Source organism: Schistocerca gregaria, chromosome 4, assembly GCF_023897955.1.
Source record: "Schistocerca gregaria isolate iqSchGreg1 chromosome 4, iqSchGreg1.2, whole genome shotgun sequence".
Lineage (NCBI taxonomy): Eukaryota > Metazoa > Arthropoda > Insecta > Orthoptera > Acrididae > Schistocerca > Schistocerca gregaria.
The window spans coordinates 400,605,110-400,632,150 of NC_064923.1; the positions used below are offsets into that span (position 1 = coordinate 400,605,110).

Sequence of the window (27,041 nt, forward strand, 5' to 3'; positions counted from 1 at the left end):
TTATAACGAAGTACGTACGTCGTTCAACAGATGGCACTAGGACAAGAATGTTAACTGCGCGTTTTAGTTGCTACTTGTGACTCTTAGTTGCGATTTGTCACGGAAATCGCAGTTTGACTCGGTAGCGAATAGAATAGTATGAGCTTTGCTCAACAGATGGCACTGTTAACTGCGCTTTTTTGTTGTTACTTGCGACTCTTAGTTGCGATTTGTCACTGAAATCGCAGAAAGCAGTATGGAATTCGGCCAACAGATGGCTCACGGCGTTTATTGTGAAATGCTACTTGCGACTGCTAACTGTGACTGAAATCTCAGTTAGACTTTGTAAAGTTGTTATTGTGATATCTGTGACTTCTCAATCAGTGTGATTTCTAACAGATACGCGATTTCCTGGCCCACCACAACACTGTAAGAACCATTGGCTGAATGCGACACGAGGTCCAAAGTCAGCATGAGTCAAAACATACACTTTCTGTGGATAATAGTCGTCACACAGTACTCTGCGAAACAACGATTTTCACGTCTAACTGACTGAATGCTGATAGCAGACGACTCATCCACTCGAGCAAGCACTGTGTCTTCAAAATCGGGAGTCCGTGTTGTTTGTCGCCCACAGTTGTTGTACTGTGATACCAATTTCCCTGTTTCATTTAATTGTTGGAACAGTTTTGGAAACGTGGTATGAGCTGCATGTCTACTGCATGGATACTTAGCTTGTACAGACTTTCGTCTTTTCTGCTGCTTCCATTTCTTGCTCATACACTAACATCGTGTCTGCAAGTTCCATCGCCGGATACAACGCCATTTCGTTAGGATTTACTGACGTTAGTACTGTATTTCTACTTTTAATTGCAGACTGCTGCATATAACTATACAGACACTGTACACCAGGATTGCACTTGTCAGTGCACACTACGCCGTCTACATGTAAGTGCTCGTCCGGATTGCCTACCCAACAGTCTTAGCAACGGTATTATCGTTTCGTGTTTTCCACTGGCAGAGGTATCAGAACACTTTCGTTTATATGTTTCGCCTCGATCGTTTCCTGACCAGTCTCTCTTCCCTGAAAGTTTGTAACATCATAATGTAATGAAGTCATCACGGAATCATCCTATATTCTTTGTTTTTAGCTGTGGCAGCGCGGATACTCGAAGAGTTTGTACTGCACAACTGAACTATGGAGCAGACGAGTCACTGTCCCAAAAATATTTCAGTGTTCAAGGATTCGATGTTGCTTGCGCTCTGGTTACATGACATTTGGTCATGGTCAAATTGTTAACAAATAGTCGATCAAATCAAAAGAGTAACGCCACAATGTGTGAAATAATTCTTGTCGAATCGAAGGAACACAATAGCTGCCATCCCTATGTGTAATCGATGGACATACGTTTTCAGCTACATACTGTATATAGTAACTTCTTCGTCTATGAACTTTGACAAAATCAGCGGTAAAGCGTATTTACATCTGCTGTTGATAAATAGAACTTCACGTTGTAATTGTTTTAAATGGAAAATTGCATTTGACACTTATATTATGCCTAAAGAACACGCATTAAGAGCGTATGAATTTACTGAAAGTTGTCATTAAAACGGCATCGATGTGTTCTTGGACTTTGAAATATTGATAAGCCATAAGTTTCGGTCAGATCATTAACATGTGTATTATAACCATGAATTTTATGAGTAAATGTGGTAAAAGTATTAAATTTTTTGAAAGAAATTCAGCACGCTTTCGCCTGTATTGTACAAAGTCATCTGATAAAGATGGACCACCAGTCCAAAAGTTCGAACATCCATTGAGTAGGACATTAAGGATATTAAAAGCAGACTTAAAAACTATAAAAAATTATATTCCCTTTATACATAAACAGCACTACGAAAATAAGTTCTTTAGTGATCACTGTGATATTGTTGTCATCGGCGGTGGCGTCATTGGTTCCTCAATAGCATACTGGCTACAGACTAGGGTGCGGGATGGTGTCAGAGTTATTGTCATTGAGAAAGATCCTTCGGTACTTATCAGAATTGTATTTGTAAGACTGGTTAGTTTATTATGTTAGTTATAGATAGTTAAGAAATGTAATCTGTTCTTGCTGTAGTATGCCAAGGCCTCTACACCACTTTCCTGTGGCGGTATAAGGCATCAGTTCGGCTTGCCTGAGAACATTCAGATGTCAATGTTCGGTGCAGAATTTCTTCGAAACATAAAGAGATATCTTCATGTAGAGGGAGATAACCCACCTGATGTGTGCTTTACACCTTACGGGTACCTTTCCTTAGCAACTGACAGATCTGCCCAACAACTGGAGGAAAACGTACACCTGCAACAGTAAGTTAAGACATATTCATTCATTTATTTATCCATCCATCCGTGCATCATCTCATGATGGTGCATAATTTCTCATCATAAACAAGGAGAATGATAACATAAACATGGGATATGAAAGTGGGTTTTTATGAGATATAGCGCAGGTAGTTGGTCGTGACCATGCTGAAGGAACCAGCCTGGTATTAACAGTACAAACCAATCTCCATCCTCACAAAAATAAGATCAGTGTCTTAACAACTGTGCTGCCTCATTTAGTTGATTCCTGTTGTACAGTGTTCCTTTGATTGTACACAGCTCAAATCAGAGAATTTATAATATAAAAGATAATTTATCATTGTGTACACTATGAAGAGCCACTGGTGGCTCTTGGACCATGAACAGCTTACTATGCCCCTTGCACTCCCTCCAGTGTGTTTGAAAAACTTGACTACTGCCATGAACATCTGCTCCACACGTTTTCATGTCCTCTCTTCAGTCCATCCGAAAAACTGAATCTGGGCCCTCCCATGGTGAGTAAGATGTTGAGTTTATGAGAATACATTACTATCATGCACTGTAGACCATGACGCACGATTTCCTTGTAAATGTATTACATTTTGTCACATATTGTCATGTGACAGGATGTATTAGTTATTTTCTTTAATTATTAATCACTACCTTAACTCATAACGCTAATTTTTAAATGTGTAGTATCCAGTACATATGAAGTATATTGTAGTTGCCGTATTAGACAAAGGTGTTTTAGTGATCATTTTTATCTCCATGGCAGTTTACTATACACTTACATTTCTTGATAGAAAGTACTGTTTTGAGTTTTTTGTGTATTTTTCCTTGATGTTCAAACTGCCTCTTGTTCCATGATTACTTATAGAACTCTTAGTGAAATACTTGGTAACAATTTTCCCGATATGCGCACAACAAGGTGATAGGTGACTAATCGGTGCCCCTAAAGCAGTTGTAAAAACCGTTCTTTACAGTGAACCCCAACTACTACTTCTAGTTGTTGTTCTTACCGCATTTTTCTCTTGGCGGAACACCAAAATTCCAGAAGTTGGCTTACAGCAAAAGTGAGGTCCTTGTGTAAATAAGGGTATCGTGAAAAACTTCAAATGATATAGTTATCAGTATGGTAAACAATGCCTACAACATATATTGAGTTGTATTGGATAATGGGTTAAAGATTATTACAGTGTGTTACTTCTAAAACAACAAAATGGTTATGTAAGAAGAAACAGTATTATAAACGATTTATTGCAGCAAAATAGCCATTATAGTTATACATTAGAATACAATCATTTGAGAGTGAATTACAAGGATGTATTGAGTGTCTGGATAAATCTTAGTAGTAGATTACATTTAGTGCACGTATTATAACAGATTATCATTTAAACCATTTATTGCATAGTCTCTAATTGATCTGGTCCTCTTGTTCCATATTTCTATATGGTATCTCTCACAAGACCGTCCACATAGTGTACACTTGCAAAGGTTTGACGGTTCGTGGTATGTTGTACTTGCACAAATTTCATGGTGGAATCCATGTACTGCGAGTCTTGTAAGTACGTGTCTCATCTCAAAATTTTGCTGCTGTCCAAGTGCAGTCGATCATGGCCCCGGATCCATAGAATTCCGTTGGTACTTCCTCTCTTTTCTTGAGTAGTAATCTTGGTAGGTTCTCCGATGCTGATGTGTTCTGAAGTAAGAACCTTGTCCTTAGGTCCTCTATGAGAAAAGATTCTCGGGCGAGGAGGTAGACTAATCTTGATCTTGTGGTTTTTTCTACCCCTAATACTCTTTTGGTATAGGTTGCTTTTACTCTTTCCAATGATTCTAAGCTCTTTTAATTTAGGTGTATCCATATGATTTCTATCCCATAAGCCAGTATCGGTATTATTTTTGATTTGAAGAGTGCCATAGCTGTATCTAGATTTAGTGTTCTGATGGAACTTATTTCGTTTATCGCTCTGATGGCTTGTGTCGCTTTCACTGTTGTGTGTTTAGTGAAGCACTTTGCGGATGGCTAGAGTGTTATCCCTAGATATTTGTAATATTTTGTGATAGATATTTACTTTCCTTGTGGTGCAATTCTTGTCGTTTTTGGGATTGGCCTGGTCTGAATACCTCCGTCTTGTCGGTGTCGATTACGATGTGTTTTGTGCACCATTTTTCCACGTCTTCTATAGTCTCCTGTAGTTTCATTAAGTTATTTGAGCCTATCACAATGTCGTCTGCATAGGCATATGCTTCGACATCTTTGTCTTGAGCGATTTCCATAATGTCCTTTGCTGCCCGAATGAACAGGAGCGGGCTTAGTAGGTCTCCTTGGAGTACTCCATCTGTTTGCATTATTGGTTCAGACAGGTCGAGGTTGTTCGAGATCCTTATCTCGTTCCATTCATTTATGGTGTTTATGATCCTTGTCCAGACAAGAAACAGTATTGTGAAAAGGAAAGTTGCTACTCATCATACAGCGGAAATGCTGAGTCGCAGATAGGCACAATAAAAAGATTGCCACAAATATAGCATTTGCGCAGTAAGGCCTTTGTCAAAATTAGACGACAAACATGCTCACACAAATGCAACTCGCATACATATGACTGCAGACTCAGGCAACTGAGACCACATTGGCTCTGAAATCTTGCCTAATTATAACCTTCTTTTCTCTGTGTGTCTGGCGTTGCTTGGTGAGAAGATTTTTTTTATCTATCCAATTACATGGTACTAAATATCAAATAATTTCTGTCTTCGGCTTTTGAACTGGCGACCTGCAGCAGGCCAGCCAGCAACATAGACCACTAGTCCACACTGAATGCATCACAGCTCATGGCAAAATCTTATAGCAATCCCAAAATACTGGGGTGTCACATTAGCTGGAGCAGTCATTTATGGGGAGCACTGATGAACACAAAGCATAAAGTAGCTGACAGAAACTGCATTGTGCGCAATCCATGGCGGTAAGGATTATGGCTCTAGGTTTGTGATACTTAGCTGCGGAGTACACTTATCTTGTGTGGTATAACTCTGGCCATGCCAAATAATTGATAAGCTACTCAGTTGAATTATGTAACATCATCACAGGCTGTTTGAGACCAACAAATACTGAAAACTGTATTGCCTAGCTGGTATCACTCCCCATAGAATCAGATGAAAAGTGGCATCCAAGAAAGAAGAAACTAAATCATTTACATCTATGACCTGCCTCCGTTTTGGAAACCAAACAGCCAGCTGCCAGTTAAACTGAAGGATGAATTTCATGCACACAACAGAAATTCTCACTGATACACCACTATAAATCCAAGTAGAAATGTGGCAAGAAAAGAAATGTCGATCTCCAATATTGGTGTATATCGAGGGAACACTATCCCCCAAGACACACAGGGAAGTGGGAAGCATCAAGATCTTGGAGATTACATTCCAGAGTTGCAAGACTCAAAAGCACCATGAATAGATAAGGATTATCAGTTGAATGAGTGGTGTGTGATTGTAGACAAAAAGAGACTAGTACCCAGCTTATGGCAGTGAAAGCTATACCACAGCACTTGCACTGTTGGAGAGCTCATGAAGGCTACCCCAGATGTTCCAGACATGCCCAGTTCATGGTCCAAAATATATTAGCTTATATATTTGTTTACTCACTGTTTTTAATCTTACAGTTTTTCACCTTTCCAATTGTTATCTGTTGTTTGGTGTTATACATAGTGTTTGATGCTTATGATATGCTTAAATAATAAATCTAGAATTGTACTTTGTAGTCATGTGCAAATGCATCAGTTTTTAATAAAATGTAATAATTATTATATTTCAAAGACTTGTTACTGTATAAAGCTCTTATTTATTTCTAGTCAGCTGGGTGTTAAAAATGAATTACTATCACCAACAATGCTGAAGAAAAAATTTCCATGGTTGGACACAACTGGAATTGCACTGGGTTGCCACGGTCTCGAAAATGAAGGGTGGTAAGCTACCTAGGCATTTAAGATGACTAAACTACATTGTAGCTGCAGTAGAGCACAAAAGTCTGAGAAATGCTAATTCTGATATTTTTCCTCTTAATTTGCATCTTTTAGTTGCATTGTTGCTAGAAGCTTGCAGCAGTTCTGCCTGGGATCTTAACAGTAAAAGTTGCTAATGTCCGAGTAGTTTCAGTGCTTTAAAACCATAACCATCCACCCATCTTAGTAGTAAGATACATTATAGAATAGTTGGATTACTACTTATACTCAAAGGCTATTTTTTACTTCTTTCCATTACTCATAATGAATATCGTTCTCTGTTGATTGCTACAATACAAGTTTCTCATTTAGATTCATAGATATTATACTCATGATCACGTTATTGTTTTTTCAAGCAAAGTTCAGGGAGGTTTTATATAACAAAGATGATGTGACTTACCAAACAAAAGCGCTGGCAGGTCGATAGACACGCAAACATACACACAAAATTCAAGCTTTCGCAACCCATGGTTGCTTCGTGAGGAAAGAAGGAAGGAGAGGGAAAGATGAAAGGATGTGGGTTTTAAGGGTAAGTCTTTCCGCTCCCGGGATTGGAATGACTTCTTACCCTCTCCCTTAAAACCCACATCCTTTCGTCTTTCCCTCTCCTTCCCTCTTTCCCGAAGAAGCAACCGTTGGTTGAGGGAAAGACAAAAGGATGTGGGTTTTAAGGGAGAGGGTAAGGAGTCATTCCAATCCCCCTAAGGTAAGTCTTTCTGCTCCCTGGCCTGGAATGACTCCTTACCCTCTCCCTTAAAACCCACATCCTTTCGTCTTTCCATCTTTCCTGATGAAGCAACCGTGGGTTGCGAAAGCTAGAATTTTGTGTGTGTGTTTGTATTTGTCATTGTCTCTATCAACATACCAACGCTTTCGTTTGGTAAGTTACATCATCTTTGTTTTTAGATATATTTTTCCCACGTGGAATGTTTCTCTCTCTCTCTCTCTCTCTCTCTCTCTCTCTCTCTCTCTCTCTCTCTCTTTTGTCTGCTTGTATCTGTGTATGTATGGATGGATATGTGTACCTATCCTTTTTTTCCCCCTAAGGTAAGTCTTTCCGCTCCCTGGATTGGAATGACTCCTTACCCTCTCCCTTAAAACCCACATCCTTTCATCTTTCCTTTTCCTTCCCTCTTTCCTGATGAAGCAGCCGCCGGTTGCGAAAGCTCGAAATTTTGTGTGTGTGTGTGTGTGTGTGTGTGTGTGTTATTTTATTGTGCCTACATCTCTCTCTCTCTCTCTCTCTCTCTCTCTCTCTCTATATATATATATATATATATATATATATATATATAGGCACATGAACAAAACACACAAACACACACACAGAATTACGAGCTTTCGCAACTGGCAGTTGCTTCGTCAGGAAAGAGGGAAGGAGAGGGAAAAATGAAAGGATGTGGGTTTTAAGGGAGAGGGTAAGGAGTCATTCCAATCCCGGGAGCGGAAAGACTTCCCTTAGGGGAAAAAAAGGACAGGTGTACACTCGCACACACACACACACATATCCATCCGCGAGTGTACACCTGTCCTTTTTTTCCCCTAAGGGAAGTCTTTCCGCTCCCGGGATTGGAATGACTCCTTACCCTCTCCCTTAAAACCCACATCCTTTCATTTTTCCCTCTCCTTCCCTCTTTCCTGACGAAGCAACTGCCAGTTGCGAAAGCTCGTAATTCTGTGTGTGTGTTTGTGTGTTTTGTTCATGTGCCTGTCTGCCGGCGCTTTCCCGCTTGGTAAGTCTTGGAATCTTTGTTTTTAATATATTTTTCCCATGTGGAAGTTTCTTTCTGTATATATATATATATATATATATATATATATATATATATATATATATATATATATATATATATATATATTCTTATGATTTAGTGTCATTGAATTTATGTTGCTGTCCTCAGTACAGCCACAGTACCCATAGACAGTGGTCATGTCTTTGTGAGTTGTGCTTGTGTGAATGTCTGTGTTTTCTACTTCAGAAGAAGGCGTTTTGGCTGAGAACTCAAGTATGTAGCAGTTTTTTCATTGTGATGGTCTGTGTCTCAATATCTCCTTTATATAGAAAGTTGCAATCCGTCCCTTTCATAATATTGTTAAAATAATATTGGCACTTCATACCTCTATCACAGTGGTAATGTTTATATTTGAGGTGGTTTTTAACGACATTCAGGAAATAATGTGGAGACAGTTGGAATAGAGTTACATTAGATTAGATACTGTACACATTGTTCATTCTGAGGACTCATATTGTGGAGATCCTTGGTGATGTAAATGGATTAGAAACTAAAAGTACACAATACATGTTTACAAGAGAATCATTGTGCTCATGTTCCTTCTCACATGTTTCAAAGGGTGTGAAATTACCCTAAAATTACTAAATTACCCTAAAGTTACTAAAATATTTATCACCGTCATCATACATTTTTACATCAACTTTTGATAAAGGGTTCCTCTAAACCTTCTCGTGCATTATGGTCAGCATCTATATCCACCAGTGCTGCTCCAGCATGTTTCCTGATGTCACATACTACCCTTCACAGGCCCTCAAGTGACTGTCTTTCTTATCTCATGGACTTCAGTAAAGTACTGCCTTGGTAGATCTCGTATCCATTCATCTGGCTGTATTTCAAGTGTCCCTTGTGCTTCATTGTAATTACAGTCATAATTACATTTTCCATTCAGTGTGCTCCCCAGTCAGCGTATTTGATTCCCTCTGTCTGTAAGTTTACATATACTACAGTGATAAGATGATTCCTACGTTATCATAGCCTGGAAAAGAGAATAGTTTACGAAATTAATTCACACTAATCCATTAGGCCCGTTACACTGAAGTGTGTAAAGTCATATATTATAAGGGGCAATCAAAAAGTTTCTGTTCGACGGCGTTGCTGCATTGTACTTGCAATGTAGCATGACTCCAGTGTGTTTCTGATGTGCTTGCTGTAAATATGGAAATGTGAACTGGGCAAAGTTATTATCTAATGCATCCAAACATGACCAACATGCTGTTATATTCTTTTCTTGGCTGCCAAAGGACAAGCACCGGTAGGCATCTGTTGCAGACTGAAGTATGCGTATTGGGGGGGGGAGTTGTAACTCCATCATAATATAAGCTTATCTAGGGGTATGAGTGTTTCACCGCGTAATCACAGAAGTTCCATACCAGTCCTGACATGGCACTGGCTGGACCCAGGGCAGTAGAGAGTAAGGCCAATTTCTTTAATAGATTTTTAAAAATTATTCTTGATTTGCTATTTACCATGATGTTTTTATCATCTGAAAACAAAATAAATTTAGCATCTGATAATGTTTTTGATGATTAAGATCATTATCACCACCGCCACTTTTTAACATTAGTGGGCTTTTAAGGTCTACAGCAGAAAAACAAAAGAAATAACCACGCTACAAAAGAAAAAAAAAACAGCTCACTGTAAAAAAAAAATTACAAAAGCACACATTACAAAAACACAACAAAGGAGGAAGTCAGTCAGTCACAGCAGAGGAGATACCTACTGCAGATGATAGCCTACCGTTGCCAGTCATTAGCTTCATCTTCCACCACTGTCAGCTCGACTTGTTTAAGGATAGTTAATATTTGATCCTTCCATCAAATCCTTGATAGCTTCTTGGGCGTTTTCCAGCAGGATGACAATGGAGGACTGGGTATGGAAGAGCTCCATCAGCTACAAGGATGTGGACAAACCACTGTAGCCTCTTCTGCCCTTATATTTAGCCAATGTGTGGTTTTACAAACTGCTGGTGCAAATCTTCTTTCTTTCATCATTCTTGGATCGCTGACCAGGCAGTTTGGTCACACCCCCTGCCCCCATTTAAACCAACCAATCATCATTCCTGTTTACCTTCCTTGATATTGTAGACAGGTCCATAGATCTTTTAAAGTACCTCTTCTCAAGGGCACAGACTGCTCCTTCAGTTTTTACTGATGTTGCCTGGCTTTCACAACCATGTAAAAGTACTGGCTCTGCGAGCATCGTGCAGCTGTATCTTATTCTTCTGTGACATTAGTCATTACTTGAATAAATTGTTCAGACAAAAGAACATGTGACTAGTATTTTATTATTCGTTGATCTATTATTTTTATAACTTCACTTTTTATTAGTCAGTGTGGATCCCAGGCACTTGAATTTTTGAACTCGTTTTCAAAGGGATTTCCCTCAACAACAATGGAAGGAAGGAGAGATTGGTGGTGTGATAGTAAATATGCAAAAGAAAATGTAAGGGCCCTAGATGCAACCAAGTGGTACACCACATAACTACTTTTCAGTCAGATGTGTGCTGATAGTTTAATACAGAACACTGTTCTGTTGTTAGAGATATAATCTGAACCACTCTGAAGTATTTATTGTGGTATTGTCATATTCTAATTTATTCAAAAGGATTTTTAACAAGTTGCAGAATCTATTGGTAACATGTAATTGTCTAATTAAGAGCTTTTTCACTATATGTGTAAATAATTTTCTCATTAAATATTTTGAATGATGGTGCTCCACAGCTTTCATAAACTTCATTAATTACATTGTATTTCTGAAGAAACACCTCTTGGCTGTATTTAAATAATTTTACTATTAGACATATGTTCAGACTTAGGACATCATCAGGAGGTTTGGGGAATAAAAATACAAGTATGCAGTGACATAATTATTCAGTTATAAAACCCTTTGTCAACTAAATTAATTTAAAACATGATAAAAACAGTCAGAAGAAATAAGGGACTTAATTACGTCTGCAGGAAAGAACTGAGGAGGATAGTACTGAAAAGACTGCAGAAAGAATTAGATGCAGAAAAAATGGAGTCATCCCCAGACTGGAAGTAAAGATGAGGTGTGTCAAGAAAGTAAGTACCATTTCATTCTATCGCCACCACAGCAGTAGTGTTGCTGTTCCGCTCATCTCTCTGGTTCATTGTCTTCCCACTGAAGTCTTTACAGCTGGATTTTGTTGTGTTTACATTTGTTACTGTTCAGTCAAAATGTTTAATAACTTGAATACAACTTATTAATGTTCCACAACAATAGTTATTAGTGTATTATGAACCAGCTCTTGGTTTCTTAGGCCATCATCAGATAACTTAATCCTTAATAGATAGTCCACACAACTTTAGTGAGAATTCATAACTTCAAAGAATGCTGTACAAAGGTATACAACATTTTATGACTCTGTTGATACGAAACACAAGCGTGACGTAATACCTAAGGAGACACTGAACAAATAATCTTGTATTACAGTATAACAACTCTCCTTGATCACGGCTTGTGGTCTTGCGGTAGCGTTCTCACTTCAAGCCCATGGGGTCCCGGGTTCGATTCCCGCGTGGGAGGGGGGGGGGGGGGGGGGTGTCAGGGATTTTCTCTGCCTCGAGATGCCTGGGTGTTGTGTGTCTTTCATCATCATTTCATCCTCATTCACTCGCAAGTCGCCGTAGTAACGTTTATGAACTTGTGGAGCGGCGGCCGAACCGCCCCACAAGGGGTCTCCCGGCCACCAATGCCATACGCTCATTATTATTCATTACAGCTCTCCTTTATCCACCTTAAGACAGCACAAAACCACACTGATAGCAAAAGTGCCCCCATTCTATGTGTGGGTAGGACTTCACAGGTTCTTGCCAGGAAACTAAAATCCAGGAAATATACTCCAGCTTTTTGCACTAGGAATATTGTTGCCTGCCTTCTGTTCAGCAGTAAAGATAAGATTCCACCTTTAGAAAAGAGTGGAATATTCTGCAATCTGTGTGGCAAATGGTGTGCAGTTCAATCATGTAGGGCTATAACCACTAGACTGGCTGAGCATGAAAGGAGTTGGAGACTGAGAAAGAAAGATTCCACCTTCTCTGAGTGTGCTCTTAATGAATGTCATTCATATGATGTGAAATGTGATATTCTCCATGAAGGAAATAAAGGGAGAAAACTAATATTACCTGAAATTGTGGCCATTAATAAAACACCAATCAGAGAATCCTGACTTTGTCGTTAATGACCAAGCACAGTCCCACCACTCACAGTTGTTAAAGTAGCAGCCAGTTATTATTCCTCTTGCCACTAGCTAAGAAGCGTGTTAAAACTGTTCCACATTCACATTCCATAGGCGTCTTTCTTCCCCTCCCTTTATTCAGTCTGTTCACGACATTCACCAGTTTGTACGTATGACATAGTAGCCTGTGCCATTACTCACTTGTAGAACATTTCTGTTTTATACACTCACATAGGTTTAATATTGGAATGTACTGTAATAAAAGATTTATTTGTTCCATGTCACTTTAAGTATTACAACATGTCTGTGTTTTGTATCAATATAGTCATAAAATGTCACATGATATTAATGTGGAACATAAATACATTGTATTCAAGTAATTAATATGTCTAAGTTCCTCCAAGAACCAACGGAATATTCCGTAAATATTATCAAAATGTTGAAGACTGTGAAGTGCATTCTGTAATACGGTTTTTGAATGCAAAGAGTGTGTAGCCAGCTGAAATTCATTGTCAACTTTTTGATGTTTATAATGAAAATGTAATGATTGATGGAATGGTGAGAAAATGGGTGAGACAGTTCAATGATGGACAAACCAGCGTTGGTGACGAAACATGGAGTGGATGGTTTCTTTTGTCAGTGATTGTTTGGTTGAGAAAATGAATGAGAAAACTCACGAAAACAGGCAGTTCAAAATAAGAATCCTTTGTGATAAGTTTCTGCAAATTTTAAAAACTGTTTTGCATGAGACTGTCACACAGCACTTAAATTTTCACAAATTATGTTCCTGTTGGGTTTCAAACATGCTTACGGTTGTCAACAAAATGAAGGAACATGGCAGTGGTATAGTGATGAGGGAGATGAATTCTTAAACAGAATTGTAACTGGTGATGAACTTTTGCCATGTCACTCCAAATAACAGTCGATGGAGTGTCCCCCAAGAGCAATGTTGTCAGCGGAGAAAATTGTGCACTTTGTTCGGGGATGATAGGGCATTCCTTCCCAGAGGGGAAACCGTCAATCCAGTACAATATTGTAAAACACCTAGGAAACTTAGGCATGTAATTCAAAAGAAAAGGTGTAGAATGCTCAGTCAAGGCACTGTATTGCTTTATGACAACACACATACCCATTTTGCTAGTGTCACTTAAATCCTTATTCAGCAATTCAGTTAGGAGCAGTTACATTGCCCACCAAACAGCCCTGGTCTTGCACCCTCTGACTACCACTTGCTCTTGAACTTGAAGCATGGGTTTGGGTGAAGGCACTTTGGCAGCGATGATGATGCAAAGAACAGTGTTTAATGGTGGCCGACTTCACTGGCACTATCTTTCTATGAAGTGTCAGTAGAAAAGTTGGTTTCTTGCTATGAAAAATGTCTGAACAATGGTGGCAAATAGAGTAGAAAAATAATTTGAGAAATGGTATTTCTTGTAAAATTAAATTTTGGTTTGGAAAAAATGTTTTATGAGTTTTTTCCAAAATAGTACTTACTTTCTGGACATGCCTCATAATATAATTTCCCTCATGACTGTTTCTGATGTGCGCCAGATAAATGGTTTACAACCTGGGGGTAATTACCCCCTGAGGGGTAAAATTAAATTTTCTGAGGGATAAAACCTAAATGATTCGAATCTGTAGCAGTCATGAAACTAAATTATTTTCAAAAGATCATTACTATTATCACAATTTTATTAGACTCTAATATTGATTATGTAAGTTAACAATAATTACTTTTTTCAGTCAGTAGTATTAATGTGGTGGAGGTTACAGGATCCTCGCATTGTGCACCCACTACACACATATGTTGTGCTTTGCCCTGTGTGTCACTGATGATAAAAGTGAGATGTATACATAGCAAATGCAAAATAAATTGCTTCATTACTCTCTTTGAAACAGATAAATGAATTAATTAGCAGCGCGACACAGCAGTAACTGCATCAGGGCTACTATAGTATTGTAACAGTTTTATATTATTATTATTATTATTATTATTATTATTATTATTATTATTAGATTGGTTAGACACAAAGCGTCAACAGCCTGGAGTTGTCCAGTTTCTGCCAGTTCGTAAATAAGGAGTGCAGCAATGAAGTGATTTATGAACAGTAAGTATAGTGCACAAATCTGAACTTGTTTGATTTCAGATGGGGTTACAGTGGGCTGGTCAAGCAGGTGCCACAATGGAGAGAAATAATGCCGCGGAAGCATGTTTTGTAACAAGTGTGTGTCCTCACTGTGGATAGTTAGCTTTCTTTTCTGAGAAGGAGTTGTGGGTAGCACTTGCGATGCACCGCGAATTCCTTTGTCATTCATTTTTTTTCTTTTTTTTTTTAAATTCATTCCACAGTTTAATAAGGGGAAAGTTGATGATGATGTGGGGAGGGGCGGATGGCGGGGGACTACCTAATGTATGATATTGCACTCAAGAATAATGGCTTAAGAAAGTTTAGGATCCAATTCTCTCAATTAATGTTGTTGGCAAAAGTTCCATTATTGATTAAGCATTTTTCTTTATTTGTATCTTTTGTTAGATGTACTACTGAGATAAAACTGAACCTTAATCGGAGATGTACTATTGAGATAAAACTGAACCTTAATCGGGTACCAGACTCATTTAAATGCAGCTGAGAGACCCAAACTACTTTTATGTTATTTAAGGTCAGGTAAAAAGCCACTTTATATACAGGTTGTATCAAAAATATACTTGTGATGGCACAAGATTATACTGCTACATGAATCAAGATAGTAACGTGGGGTGTATTTTAATTTATGCATAATTATTTAATTGGGTAGATAAAAAATCTACTCGCCAAGCGGTGCCAGAACACACACATGAAAGACGGTTGTAATTGGCAAGCTTTTGGAGCCAGTGGTTCCTTCTTCAGGCAGAAGGTTGAATGGGAAGGAAGAAGGGTGATGGAAAAGCTCTGGAGAGGTCTAGGAAAAGGGGTAGATCTCAGGAAGGTCACCCAGAACCGTGGATCAGGGGAGAGTTACCATACTTCTCATCCCGTCTGGTAAGTCTCCCCTGACCCGCAGTTGTGGGTGACTTTCCCAAAATCTACCTTTTTTCCTAGACCTCTCTAGTTCTTTTCCTTCACCCCTCTTCCTTCCGATTCAATGCTTCTCCCTAAGGAGGAGCTTCTGGCTCCAAAAGCTTGCCAGTTACAACCATCTTTTATGTGTGTTCCGTCGCTACTTGGGGAGCAGATTTTGTATCTATCTGTTTAAATAATTTTGTTAATAATTAATTCATGCATGTAACTATAAAGTTTTTATCTGATTTTACAAGGGTTGTATCTTTTACATGCATGCACATAAAATATTATGTTTAGGATCAAAGTTTTCATTAACCTTTCACAAATGTTCAATATGCTCTCCACTGGACACACAAAAAAGTCCAGACGTTAGTGAAATTTATCCCTTACTTTTGTAAGCTGTCTGGAAATACTGCATTTTCAATTTGAAGTACAGCACTGCCAACACTAGCATTCTTCTTTTCAGGCCTTTCTCTCGTATCTCAAACTGAGGCCAGGGATCAATATCATCTCCCCTCCCCTCAGAAGCCCACTGCTTCCAAACAGCACGTCTTAACACACTAATGATAAACCCTATCCTAAAACATACAACCTTATCCAAACAACAATGTAGGAAAAGATAGATTGCTACTTATTGAAAAGATGACATGCTAAGTTGTAGGCAGGCACAATTAAGACACTTACAAATAAGCTTTCAGCCACAGCCTCCATTGGAAAAAGAGAAACACACATCCTTCAAGTGCTAGTACTATCCCTATCTTCCTGCTCAAACCATCTACATTTCCATTTCCTCCAACATTAGTGGATTACTTCATACTCAAATTCACCAAGTTGCAATGCCCATGTACTGGATGGGTCTCTGAGACCTAGTAACCACTTGAAAGCAGCATGGTCTGTTACTGCCTCGAATTTCTTACCATACAGGTAACTTCAGAAGTATATTACTCTGTACACTAAGCTGAGCATCTCTGTCTTTGCTGTGGAATAATTCCTCTGTGCTGCACTCAACTGTCAGAGTGTAAAGGGAATAATATGTTCCTGGCCCTCCTGCCTGACTCAAAACACATGCAGGAATATGATTTGATCCATCATATTATAATATGAACTCCTTTTGAAAGTCTGGAAACACCAACACAGGTCTTGATGTTAAATGCTCCCTGACATTCCTCTGACCTTACAAAATTAGTACCCTTTTTCAACAATTGTGTAAGTGGTTTTGCAATATCCGCAAACCCCCTCATGAACCTCCTATAATAATTCATGAGACCCAGAAAGGATTACAACTCCTTCATTGTTCCTGGTACCAGAAAACCTTGTATTGATTTCATTAATCTAGAATGAAAATTATTTTATTACATTATTGCAGGGTACTTCAGCAACCAGTTTTGAATTATTCCAGAATAAGAACAGTCTTGGTATTTAATATTACTGATGCGTTGTATCCTTTAGGTGCATCATCAGATTGTGTAGAAGTAGTTGGAAATGTAAATCTCCTGCCATAAAGCCATATAAAATGAAAAATGGATGCAACTGTTGCTGGATATGTAATCCATCGCTCATAAAAAATTATAAAACACCAGGTGTAACTTGAGCGCACATGGCAGTGTCAGCTAATGATATGGTCCAACTAGTTAACTTGCTGTTGTACAAAGTGACATTTTTCCATGCTGAGTGTTAAACAGGTTGTTTGTAATCTTTTTAACACTTCCCCGTTACCTCTATTCTCTTCCATATCCCTTGAAAAGACGATTATGTAATCAAGATACAATAGATGCTGAGGTAGTTTCACTCCTTTCAGCACTCCATCCAGCAAGTATTGGGATCTTCTTGTTGCATTCTGCAGCCCAAAAGGCATCGTTCTATATTGGTTGTTTCCCCAGGGTGCAGAAAACGCCGTTTTTTTTATCTGTTATCCAGAGCCATTTCCAAGTGATGGTACCCACTCTTTAAGTCCATTTTTGAGGAATACTGGCTTTGCTGTAGGTTATCTATAGTTTCTGTGATGTCTGGAACTGGCTAAGCATCTGTTGTAGTCTTATTATCCAAATGGTGGTAATCGCAACAAATGCGATACTTCTTGAGCCATCCACCTTTGGGTACAATCACAGTTGCCGTCCCAAAGGGGCTGCTGCTCTTTACTTTTCCCATCAGCCAAATGCTGATCTATAAAGTCCTCCAAAACTGGTTAAAGTCCTCCAAAACTGGTTGCAGTGATCGTGGTATTCTGTCGATACACTGATGCTTCATTGCTTGTCGGAATCCTGTGTCATGCTACAGGTGAAGCAGGCAAGGCCCTTGCAGAAGAAACAGATCCTGAAATTCCAGCAACAGGCCTCCATCTTAGTTCTTCCTTTCGCCTTTAAGTGATTCAATTTTTCACAAAATGCAGTCCTAGTAGCATCCCATGCCCTCTTACAGCGTACATAATGTGCGTGGCAATCTTCCTCATCCAGAATTTATAGGGTAGCTAACAAAGTTTCCTTCAACAACTTAACCTCCTCAATACCAAAATTATCCACATTGATGAGTACCGCTTTGCCTCTGTCCCTCTCTCATACACGTAGAGTTTTGTGTTTCACCAAACAACACTTTATATCTAATACTTCATTGATTTCCAGCATTTCTACTACACATAATATATCAACTGGTAAGTCATGCTCCACAGTCACTGTAGTGACTTTCCAGCATCTACTGATACACAGTCATGGGAATCAAATCAGGTCTTAATGTCATTGCTCGTGGTTTCACTGGATTGTCTCATATGTTAGACATTCCTTGCAGCAGATCTACCAGTTTTGCCGAGCCGGAATGTCTTCCCACAAAGTTCCACTTTATGTCGTCAGAGGTCATTTATGGCATGATGTCGGTGCAGAAAGTCTAACCCTAGGATATTGCTGTAGTCCTTCCTTACATGAGACACCATTTCCACACATTACATAAACTTGGTTGTCTCCAATGAAAAATTCATCACCCCCGCAAACTGCAACTTGGTGGGTTCCAAAGTCTCCTACCTACTAACTCCCTTGAGACCATCGACATGTGGGCCCCTATGTCCAACAGTACTTCATATCCCTACCTTTTATGACACCCACTACGGCACATTCTCCTTTCACATTCATTTTTACTGCAGTCACCTTTGCTGGAAACTCCTTCCAGCAGCTCTGGAGTTTAATGGGTATTTCTTTTCACCCAGACCACCTCTCCCATTACCCTCATATCCCTGCCATTGGTCCATTTCCATTAAACCGTGTGTAGTCCACAGCATATGTATTACCCCTCTGTGGCTGGTTTCATGATGGTAAACCTCATATAATCACATCCTAAACTTCAATCCCCTGATTGTCACCACACAAGAACAAAAAATAGTGCACTCACCCCAAATGAAGATTCTGTAGGCTGTAGCTTGGATGTCACACTGCAGAGGTGGCACACCATCTGCTGTCAATTATGGCGACATTGGCGCTCCTGACACCATTCAAGAAGAATGACTGACCCCTCCCCGAAGAGAGTGGGGTGAGTGGTGAACCAAAATCCCTGTGGAAACACTATTGACAATGGAGAATGACTTTTATCGACTTCAATACAACCTGCTGTCCTCAAACAAGTGTCAGATGGCAGGTGGCGCTGTGGTGCCGAGTCCCACTGGGATCTCAGCATTGGTTGTGGCAGGCACAGATGACACGTTGACAGGGCTGTGGCATCAAATCCTGTGAAGAACATAGTGCTGGCTGCAGGTACAGTCCAATCTTGAACCCATGGCTGCTGCTGCTGCTGGCGATGATGCCCAGTTGTCTCATCGTCCAGCATAATTGACATTGTGGGAATGCTGCTGGCTTCTGGTGATGAGAAACGATCTTCGTCTCAAAATTCAGACTTATTTATATGCCTCTGACATGCATTTGTTTTACTAAAACCAGCACATAGTGATATCGCTCATAACAAGAGACCTGCTGTGTCATGGTGACATTACCCTATTGGCCACACACTACACAGTTACCGCCATGAGGTACACGTAATTGTTGCACTCGGTTGTCCTGGCTCCACAATCCACTTTCCTGTCTGTTGTTGTGATCCACATCCACGTCATCACACTGGTGGCTACTGGCTCGTCGTCATGAATGAATGCTCTACAGCAGCTTCCACACTCATCCCCATTACTTCTGCTAAACACTTATAATTTTTATGCAAAGAGGTAACAGTACTACATCATCTATTCAGCTCCTGTACCTTTACTGCACAAATTGTGACATTATGCTCCTTCCAGTGGCACACGCTCAAACTCTGAATGAACGATAGGCCTGGAAAGAGGGTGGCTAGTCAGAAGGTAAGCACCAAATGTGTCTTTCAAAAACAAACTATATGTGTAACAAGGGGACTGTACCCTTATTTGTAAACTTTTCCCTGCCTGCGAAGTCAGTTTCATCGTTTTTCATAATGTTCATAATGAAACTAATTTTGTTAATGCCATTGGTGGCCCACTCTTGTACTCATTCAGTGCAGCTCTTTGGATTGATCTATCTCATCCGAACAGCATCTATGTGGGCATACTAATTCTTTTCTCCCAACCTGCAGGAACAGGGATGAGCCCATTCTGTTGTTGCCAAAGGATTCCTCTCCCCTCAAACTGCATCTTATGTTTTATTAGTGTGGTGCATATGTTCATAGCATTTTTGTTCTGCATGTTGGTATTCCAGTTGCTATGCGTGTGTTTATCAATTGTCTTTTTTATTTATAATTCACTATTGCTATTCAAATTTACATGTTATCATTTTGTCATTTGGAGATAGTGAGTGAAGCTTTGGATGCTAGATAATGGAGTGCCAGGTGGAGAAATCAGAACATTTCTGAAATGTTCTTGTGTTTTTAACAAAGAAACTCGGCAAACAACCATGCAGATTGAGAAGTCATTTGATTTTGTTTTTGCTACAAGTTTTGACAGTTCAAAATGCCATTTTCAGGCCCCATATGGACCTCTAAAAAAATGATCGATATTGGCATACTGGGGCAGTCTGTTTCTGGATGGCATGAATTCTCAAGTGCTTCCTTAGAAGACTTGACGGCAGTTCTTCTATTTGTGGGGTGACAGCAGTGAAGACAGCCAGAAACATTTGTGCCGTATATGGGAATAATTCCATGGCAAGAAAATGGTTTCCTCATTTTAATGAGAAGTGTTTTGACGTTAGTAACTCTGTCCACATTCAGGAAGACATTTGAGATTTGTTGAAGATTGTGTGAACACATTAATCCACATGATCCACGTCAGTGCACTCGAGAAGTGGAAAATGTGATTAACTGTGGGCATTCCACCATTGTGCGACATTTGCATGCAATGAGGGAGGTTCAAAAAATTGGTCACTTGGGTACCACTTCCTCTAAGGCAAAATCACAAAAATCAATATGTGGGTATACGTTCATCTTTGCTTGGCTCATGAACAATTCCTGTTATGTATCATTACTAATGCTGAGAAATGATGCCTTTATGCTAACATAAGGAAAGGAAAGGGATGACTGAGCACAAACAAAGCAGCAACTTCCCCCGCAAAGACCTATGCGCATCCGCAAGGCATCTGGTGGAATAGATTTTCTGCAGGCTTTCCTTGTCGCCTTGAGTACCAATGACCAAACATGGCTGTGGCATACTGCCTTGAATTCTGCTGATTGGCTCAATTAAAAATTACATAACCCGAAAATGAGACTTTGGATTGTGATCTGGGTGGCATAAATTGCAAAATTCCAGCCACATGTTTTATGATCTGTTCTACAATAAGCTACGCTTTTGCTCAACTTAAGGGATTATGTGAGATTATTTTTGGAAATGAGCAATGACAAGGTAATCACACACCCATTGACATCTTATGATGGAAATGAAATGAAAAATAAATGATTGTATACTATAGAATACTGGGAATCACCCCCTAGTGCAGTACACCCAATGAGGTGCAAGTCTTTTCAGTTGATGCCACATATTCCTTCTGTGTTGTTGTTGATGAAATGATGATGAGAACAACACAACACTAAGTGGAGAAAGTCTCTGACCCAGCCAGGAATTGAACCATGGCCCACTGCATTGCAATCAGACATGCTGACCACACAGCTGAGGGGGCAGACCTAATGGCAGAGATCTGCAGTCTGAACACACTTCAGTCATGGTTGTCAGGCAGTTAGATGTTCTTCAAATGTGTTTGGAAAAATGACCATGTCATCCAGATTAACAAAGACACATCATCCATTTAAGGAGTAGAAGCAGGTTGTCCATCATACATTCAAAGGCAGCTGGATTGTTATGTTAGACAAACAGCATAACTTTGAACACATAGAGGTCTTCAGGAGTTATGAAGGCAGTTATTTCTTCGTCAGCCTTGATTTGTCAGTAGCCTGTCTGCATTTCCATATTTAAGAAGTACTTTGCTCCTTTCAAGCATTTTAGGGTGTCATAAGTGCGCAGTAACTGGTAGACATCTCTTTTCCTGAGTTTGTTCATTCACTATATACCATTCTTTTTCTTCATGACCACCATAGAAGAGGACAAAGGACTCTCTAAAGGTTCAATGATGTCATCTTGCAGCATCTTCTCCACTTGGTCACAGATTGCCCATCGTTCAACCAGTGAAACCTTACAGAAGGGCTGGCAAATTGTTGGATGATCCCGTTTGCTGATACAGTGTTTTACCATGGGCCACTTGATCTGTCTTTCCACTTCTTCAGATTTGAAAGCATCCAAAAACTGGCACAGAAGAGCTAACACTCACCAACTTTGTTTCTCAGTCTGGCCAGATTATATTGACAGTTTGATTTTAGCTTCCTCCTGTGCTTTGTGTATTGTGGTAGCAGAACATGATTCTTTGTTGATGGCAATAAGCTGCTCTTCCTGGGTGGGTTCAGTTGTTCCTACCCACACACCTTTAGGGATGAGTTGCAGCTGCTCACGACAAGTAGTGATAACAAAGTTCTTCTTGATCAGCTGCTGTTCTTATGATTGGCACTGGAATGAACATTTCTTTTGTGAGCTTGACTCCTTTTTTTTTTAACTGAAAAAGTTTATAATGTAACTGAGCATGTACAAGAGCTTTGCCAATATAGAACTCTGGTATTTCAAAACATAATCTTCTTTAGCTGGTGATGATAAGCATTGAACGTTAGTGAAAAAGAAGCAATTATGGCGACTAGTGTCCAGACAGGTTGGCAGTCAATGACGACATCAGTGAGATTTCGTGACATTTTGTTGACTTTCCATGGAGAATTTTCATATGTGGTGGCATCACCTCCATAAATGGTTGCCTCAATTGGTTTTTCTGGATTTGGAAGCTAGGCAAGCGGCAGGTATCTCTGTATGACAACAGAAAATGGCTACAACATGTTGGGGAGTGACCTCATGCAGGGTAATGCAGTGGGCTTCAATCCACAGAGTGATCATAATCAAGTGAAGTTGAGTGGCGGGAATACAGCTGTTGCGATGCTTGATGTCTGGCAAAAACTTGTGTTCTTTCTCTGCATTAGTGTACAGTGTGTCCAGGGCGACCACATTGGTAACATACTGGTGTATTTTCCTCTGTCATCCAAATGTCTTTTCTTCTGCATAGCCTTTAGCTTGTGGAGTATGCGGTTATACCTGTGTTGATCAGATGCTGGATTGTTGTTTCATGGCTGTGGTATAAATCCCAAATGTCCAAGTCCTTTTTTCCTGGGGCATGGTATTGACATTCATGGCTGCTATAGTCCAACATTTCTGACCATCATAAAATGCTATATCTGGCTTGTGAGGGAGGTGAGGTTGGTCTTCCCTAACTGCCATAGGGTGCAAATTGGGGCTCGGTCATACTTCCTCATCCAACTCTTTTTTTTTTTCTGTTGCATTTCCTCAATGCACTGGCACTACTTGCTGAATTTGTCAGTTGTTGTTCCATCCTTTACCAGAACAGCCTAGTACATATTCTTTGCTACCATTTTCAAGAGTGAGATTTTGTCAGCTTCCTGTATGTAGTATTTTGTTGTTTCACCATGACACTGAGGCCCTGTTCTTTATTTTATTTTATGTCTGCTAATTGGACTTGCTGTTGGGTGTCACCAAATGTTTTCTTCAGTTCAGCTGTGAAATTGTCCCAGCTATCAAGCTTCTCTTTATTGTCCTTGGACCACTGCTGAACAGTGACCTCCAAGCAAAAGTACACATTTGCCAAATACATCATGTCACCCAACCTATTTTATATGGTGACTCAATAGAATCATGTATCCTGATCTGTGTCTCTGGTAAAATTGATGGCTACCTGATGTGTAGCTGACTGGTTGCCATTTTAGAGTCTATTGGGACCTGAATGTACAGACCTTAGGAATTATGTAGTGCTTTGTATTCCAGTTTGTGTTTGTGGAGGCAACGGTGTCATCGGTAACCATAATCCAGTCCAAATACAGAAGCAGACTTGTCAGTGAAGTACAATGCTTAACATTGAAAGCACATTTATAAGGAACACCAACGTACAGCCAGAACAGAACTGAAGCCCTGGATGGAGAGTGCTGCTGTTTATATAGACATTGAATATTCCAGAAGATTCAAACATTAAAAACATAGGAAATCTTGAGCACTTTCCAGAAATGGTAAACTGTAAGTAACATATAATTGCTGATGGTTGGGTTTCAACTGGCAACTCATAGCATGCCAACCAGAGACTCTTAACTGCTATGTGACATTGTGAGCAGCACAGCGTGCAGCGGTATTCCTGGCAGTTGATTTCACACTTTTTTTAGTGTCATCAGTATTAGGATTATTTGATGATGTTTATCTCTGTTTGTATGCTACTTAAATTTCCATCTCTAAATAGCTAATACATACTACATTAAAACTATTTTCTTTATCCTAATGCATGTCCACCTTTACACATTTTCCCTTTCTTAATGCTTCTTCCAGTAAGTATTCCTGTATGCTGCAACACGTCTGGCTAACTTGTTTCTTTTCCTTGTTAATACTTATTTTCTCTTCTATTCTTTCAGTATGTCTTCATTTTATGTTGTGTAACTCCCCTTTTAGTTTTTAAGATCCTTCTACAGCACAGTATTTCAGATCGTTTTAGTTGCTATTCCTTCTCCAGTTTTTTAATGATCAGTATTTCAGACCCATACAATGACTGCCCCAGAATTTTTTTCTTTCAGTTAATTGTCAGTTTTTAACTTCACTGCAACTAATTGTGCTTGAATCTTATTGCCTTTTATAGGAATAAACTTCATCTGAAGTGTATATTAGTTGCCACATTATACACAGGCCTCTGTCCTTAGCAGGACAGGTGTACACTCGCACACACACACACACACACACACACACACACATATCCATCTGCACATACACAGACACAAGCAGACATATTTAAATTTGCCTTTAAATATGTCTGCTTGTGTCTGTGTATGTGCAGATGGATATGTGTGTGTGTGTGTGTGTGTGCGCGAGTGTACACCTGTCCTTTTTTTCCCCTAAGGGAAGTCTTTCCGCTCCCGGGATTGGAATGACTCCTTACCCTCTCCCTTAAAACCCACATCCTTTCATTTTTCCCTCTCCTTCCTTCCTTCCTGACGAAGCAACTGCCAGTTGCGAAAGCTCGTAATTCTGTGTGTGTGTTTGTGTGTTTTGTTCATGTGCCTGTCTGCCGGCGCTTTCCCGCTTGGTAAGTCTTGGAATCTTTGTTTTTAATATATTTTTCCCATGTGGAAGTTTCTTTCTGTTTTATTTACATCACTATATATATATATATATATATATATATATATATATATATATATATATATATATAATCTTCTTCTATTTTCATTTCACACGCACATGTCTGTTTTTCCCATATTACTCATTTTCTTTTTTTATAGTCACTATTTCGGTATTTAATTCCTCAATGTCCTTTTGCAGCAACATTATAATAACTGTACTTACGAGATCGGCTATTGCAACTCGTAAACAAATGTAGCATATCCATTGCTTTTTTTGACAAGAGTGAAACTTTACGTATGAACTAAAATTTTGTGTTCATTGTACAGTAGCAGATTTTTCAAAGTTTCTGATATTTATGCACCAGTATTGGTGTGACAGATTAATTCTGTATAACAGGTACTTGATGGTGTGTCTTAAAATATGAGTGTTTGTTTCATGGAATGACCAACAAGGACCATAATTTGTAGTGAACAGTATGCTGAGTTCGATCCATTGGAACATTATAAGCACCTCTGTTATCGGGTAAGAAAGGTAGGTAGGAAGACAAAGTTAACAGGAAGATTAGAATTTAATGTCTCTTCGACTCTGACATCAGTAGATGGACAAAATTCAGATTGGGCAAGAATAGATGTGGAAACCAGTCATATCCTTGTTGACTGAACCATTCAAGAATACATGAGAAGTGGTTTAATGGAGTCATGGAAAACCCAGAACAGAATGACTGCAAGAAATGGTTTCCACTCCTCACAGATAAAAGCCTTTTCTCGTAAGCATTGCTCCACTTTACACATTAAGAAATGATATTTAGGAAAAAGGATGAAAGTGCTGCCAGTAGACACTTATGAAAGTGAAGACACTACCCTAGGTTTCAGAACTATTCATTCCTTCGCTGGAAAGGTGAGAGGTGAATTGAGGAAGTTTCAAAAGGCAAGGCAGGTCACTCAGAGCCCAGTATAATAGGAACTCATCTGCAGTGAGGACATGGGTAGACAAAGATGAAGGGCGAGTGCCAGAGAGAATAGGACAGACTTTGACACTTTTCCCTTAACCTTCTCTACTCATGTTCTCACTACAGATGAGGCCCTCTTACAAAGGGCTCTCAGTGACCTGCCTTGCCTTTTCAACATCCCTCAACTTATGTCTCTCTCCTCCCAAGGAAAGCAGCAATAGCTCTGAAAGATAGGATAGTGTCTTCTTATTTACTTTTATACATATCTGTCAGCAGTACTAAACATATTGTCTCCTGAAAGTAAGTACTGTCCAAAACTTCTATTTCATCTTTATTAGTTTCCTCAATTGAAATTTTCTTTTATGCAAGAAAGGATGAAAAGATATTTCTTTTCAATCCAGGTAAGCAGGCACTTGAGATGTGGATAAAGGCAGTTGAGTCTCCAGAGGCAGCTCTTTTATTCTGCTAAGATGAGTCTTTGTGTAAAATTTTGTCACTGAGCAATTGGTGATGAAGAAAAAGAAAAGAAAACATGTTTACATCTGGCAATATGTACCCTATACTAATTAAGGAGGAAATGGCAAATATCAATACAGCGAGAACAAAAATAGAACAAAGATATTTTGTACATTATTGAGTGTCTCTCAGTCCAAAGCTATGTTTGTGGCTATGTTAATTACTGTTATTGTTGTAGCTCATACTGATAACTTTAAAATTCTGAATTTTGTTGCAAGTAAGTGTATGAACATATTCATCAGGGTTAAATGCGTGTTATTGGTACTCCATGTTAAATTTATGGAATAGTCTAAATTAACAATTTGTATCTTAATTTTTTTCTTTGAACTGCTGTAACAGTCTTCAGATGTGTATGTGGTTTTTCTTCAGGTTTGACCCATGGTCTTTACTAATGGCATTCAAGAAAAAAGCAATTTCAGCAGGGGCAGAATATGTAACAGCAGAGGCTATTGGATTTGAATTTAGAAAAATGCCAGATATGTTGATAGAAGGTGTTGAGCCTGGAACCTATGAAACAATAGACAGAGTTTTGGTA

General features: G+C 39.2%; 1 protein-coding gene across 1 annotated transcript in view; it reads left to right on the forward strand.

The window, feature by feature from the left end:
• Positions 1-461: 461 nt before the first annotated feature.
• LOC126268042 (FAD-dependent oxidoreductase domain-containing protein 1-like) overlaps positions 462-27,041 on the forward strand; it is a 73,905-nt gene continuing 47,325 nt past the window's right edge. The window contains exons 1-4 of the mRNA XM_049973469.1: positions 462-2,012; positions 2,100-2,329; positions 6,172-6,285; positions 26,876-27,038. Of these exons, the coding sequence (XP_049829426.1) occupies positions 1,656-2,012; positions 2,100-2,329; positions 6,172-6,285; positions 26,876-27,038 (864 nt within the window). The 5' untranslated portion in view covers positions 462-1,655. The remainder of the gene's footprint in view (positions 2,013-2,099; positions 2,330-6,171; positions 6,286-26,875; positions 27,039-27,041) is intronic.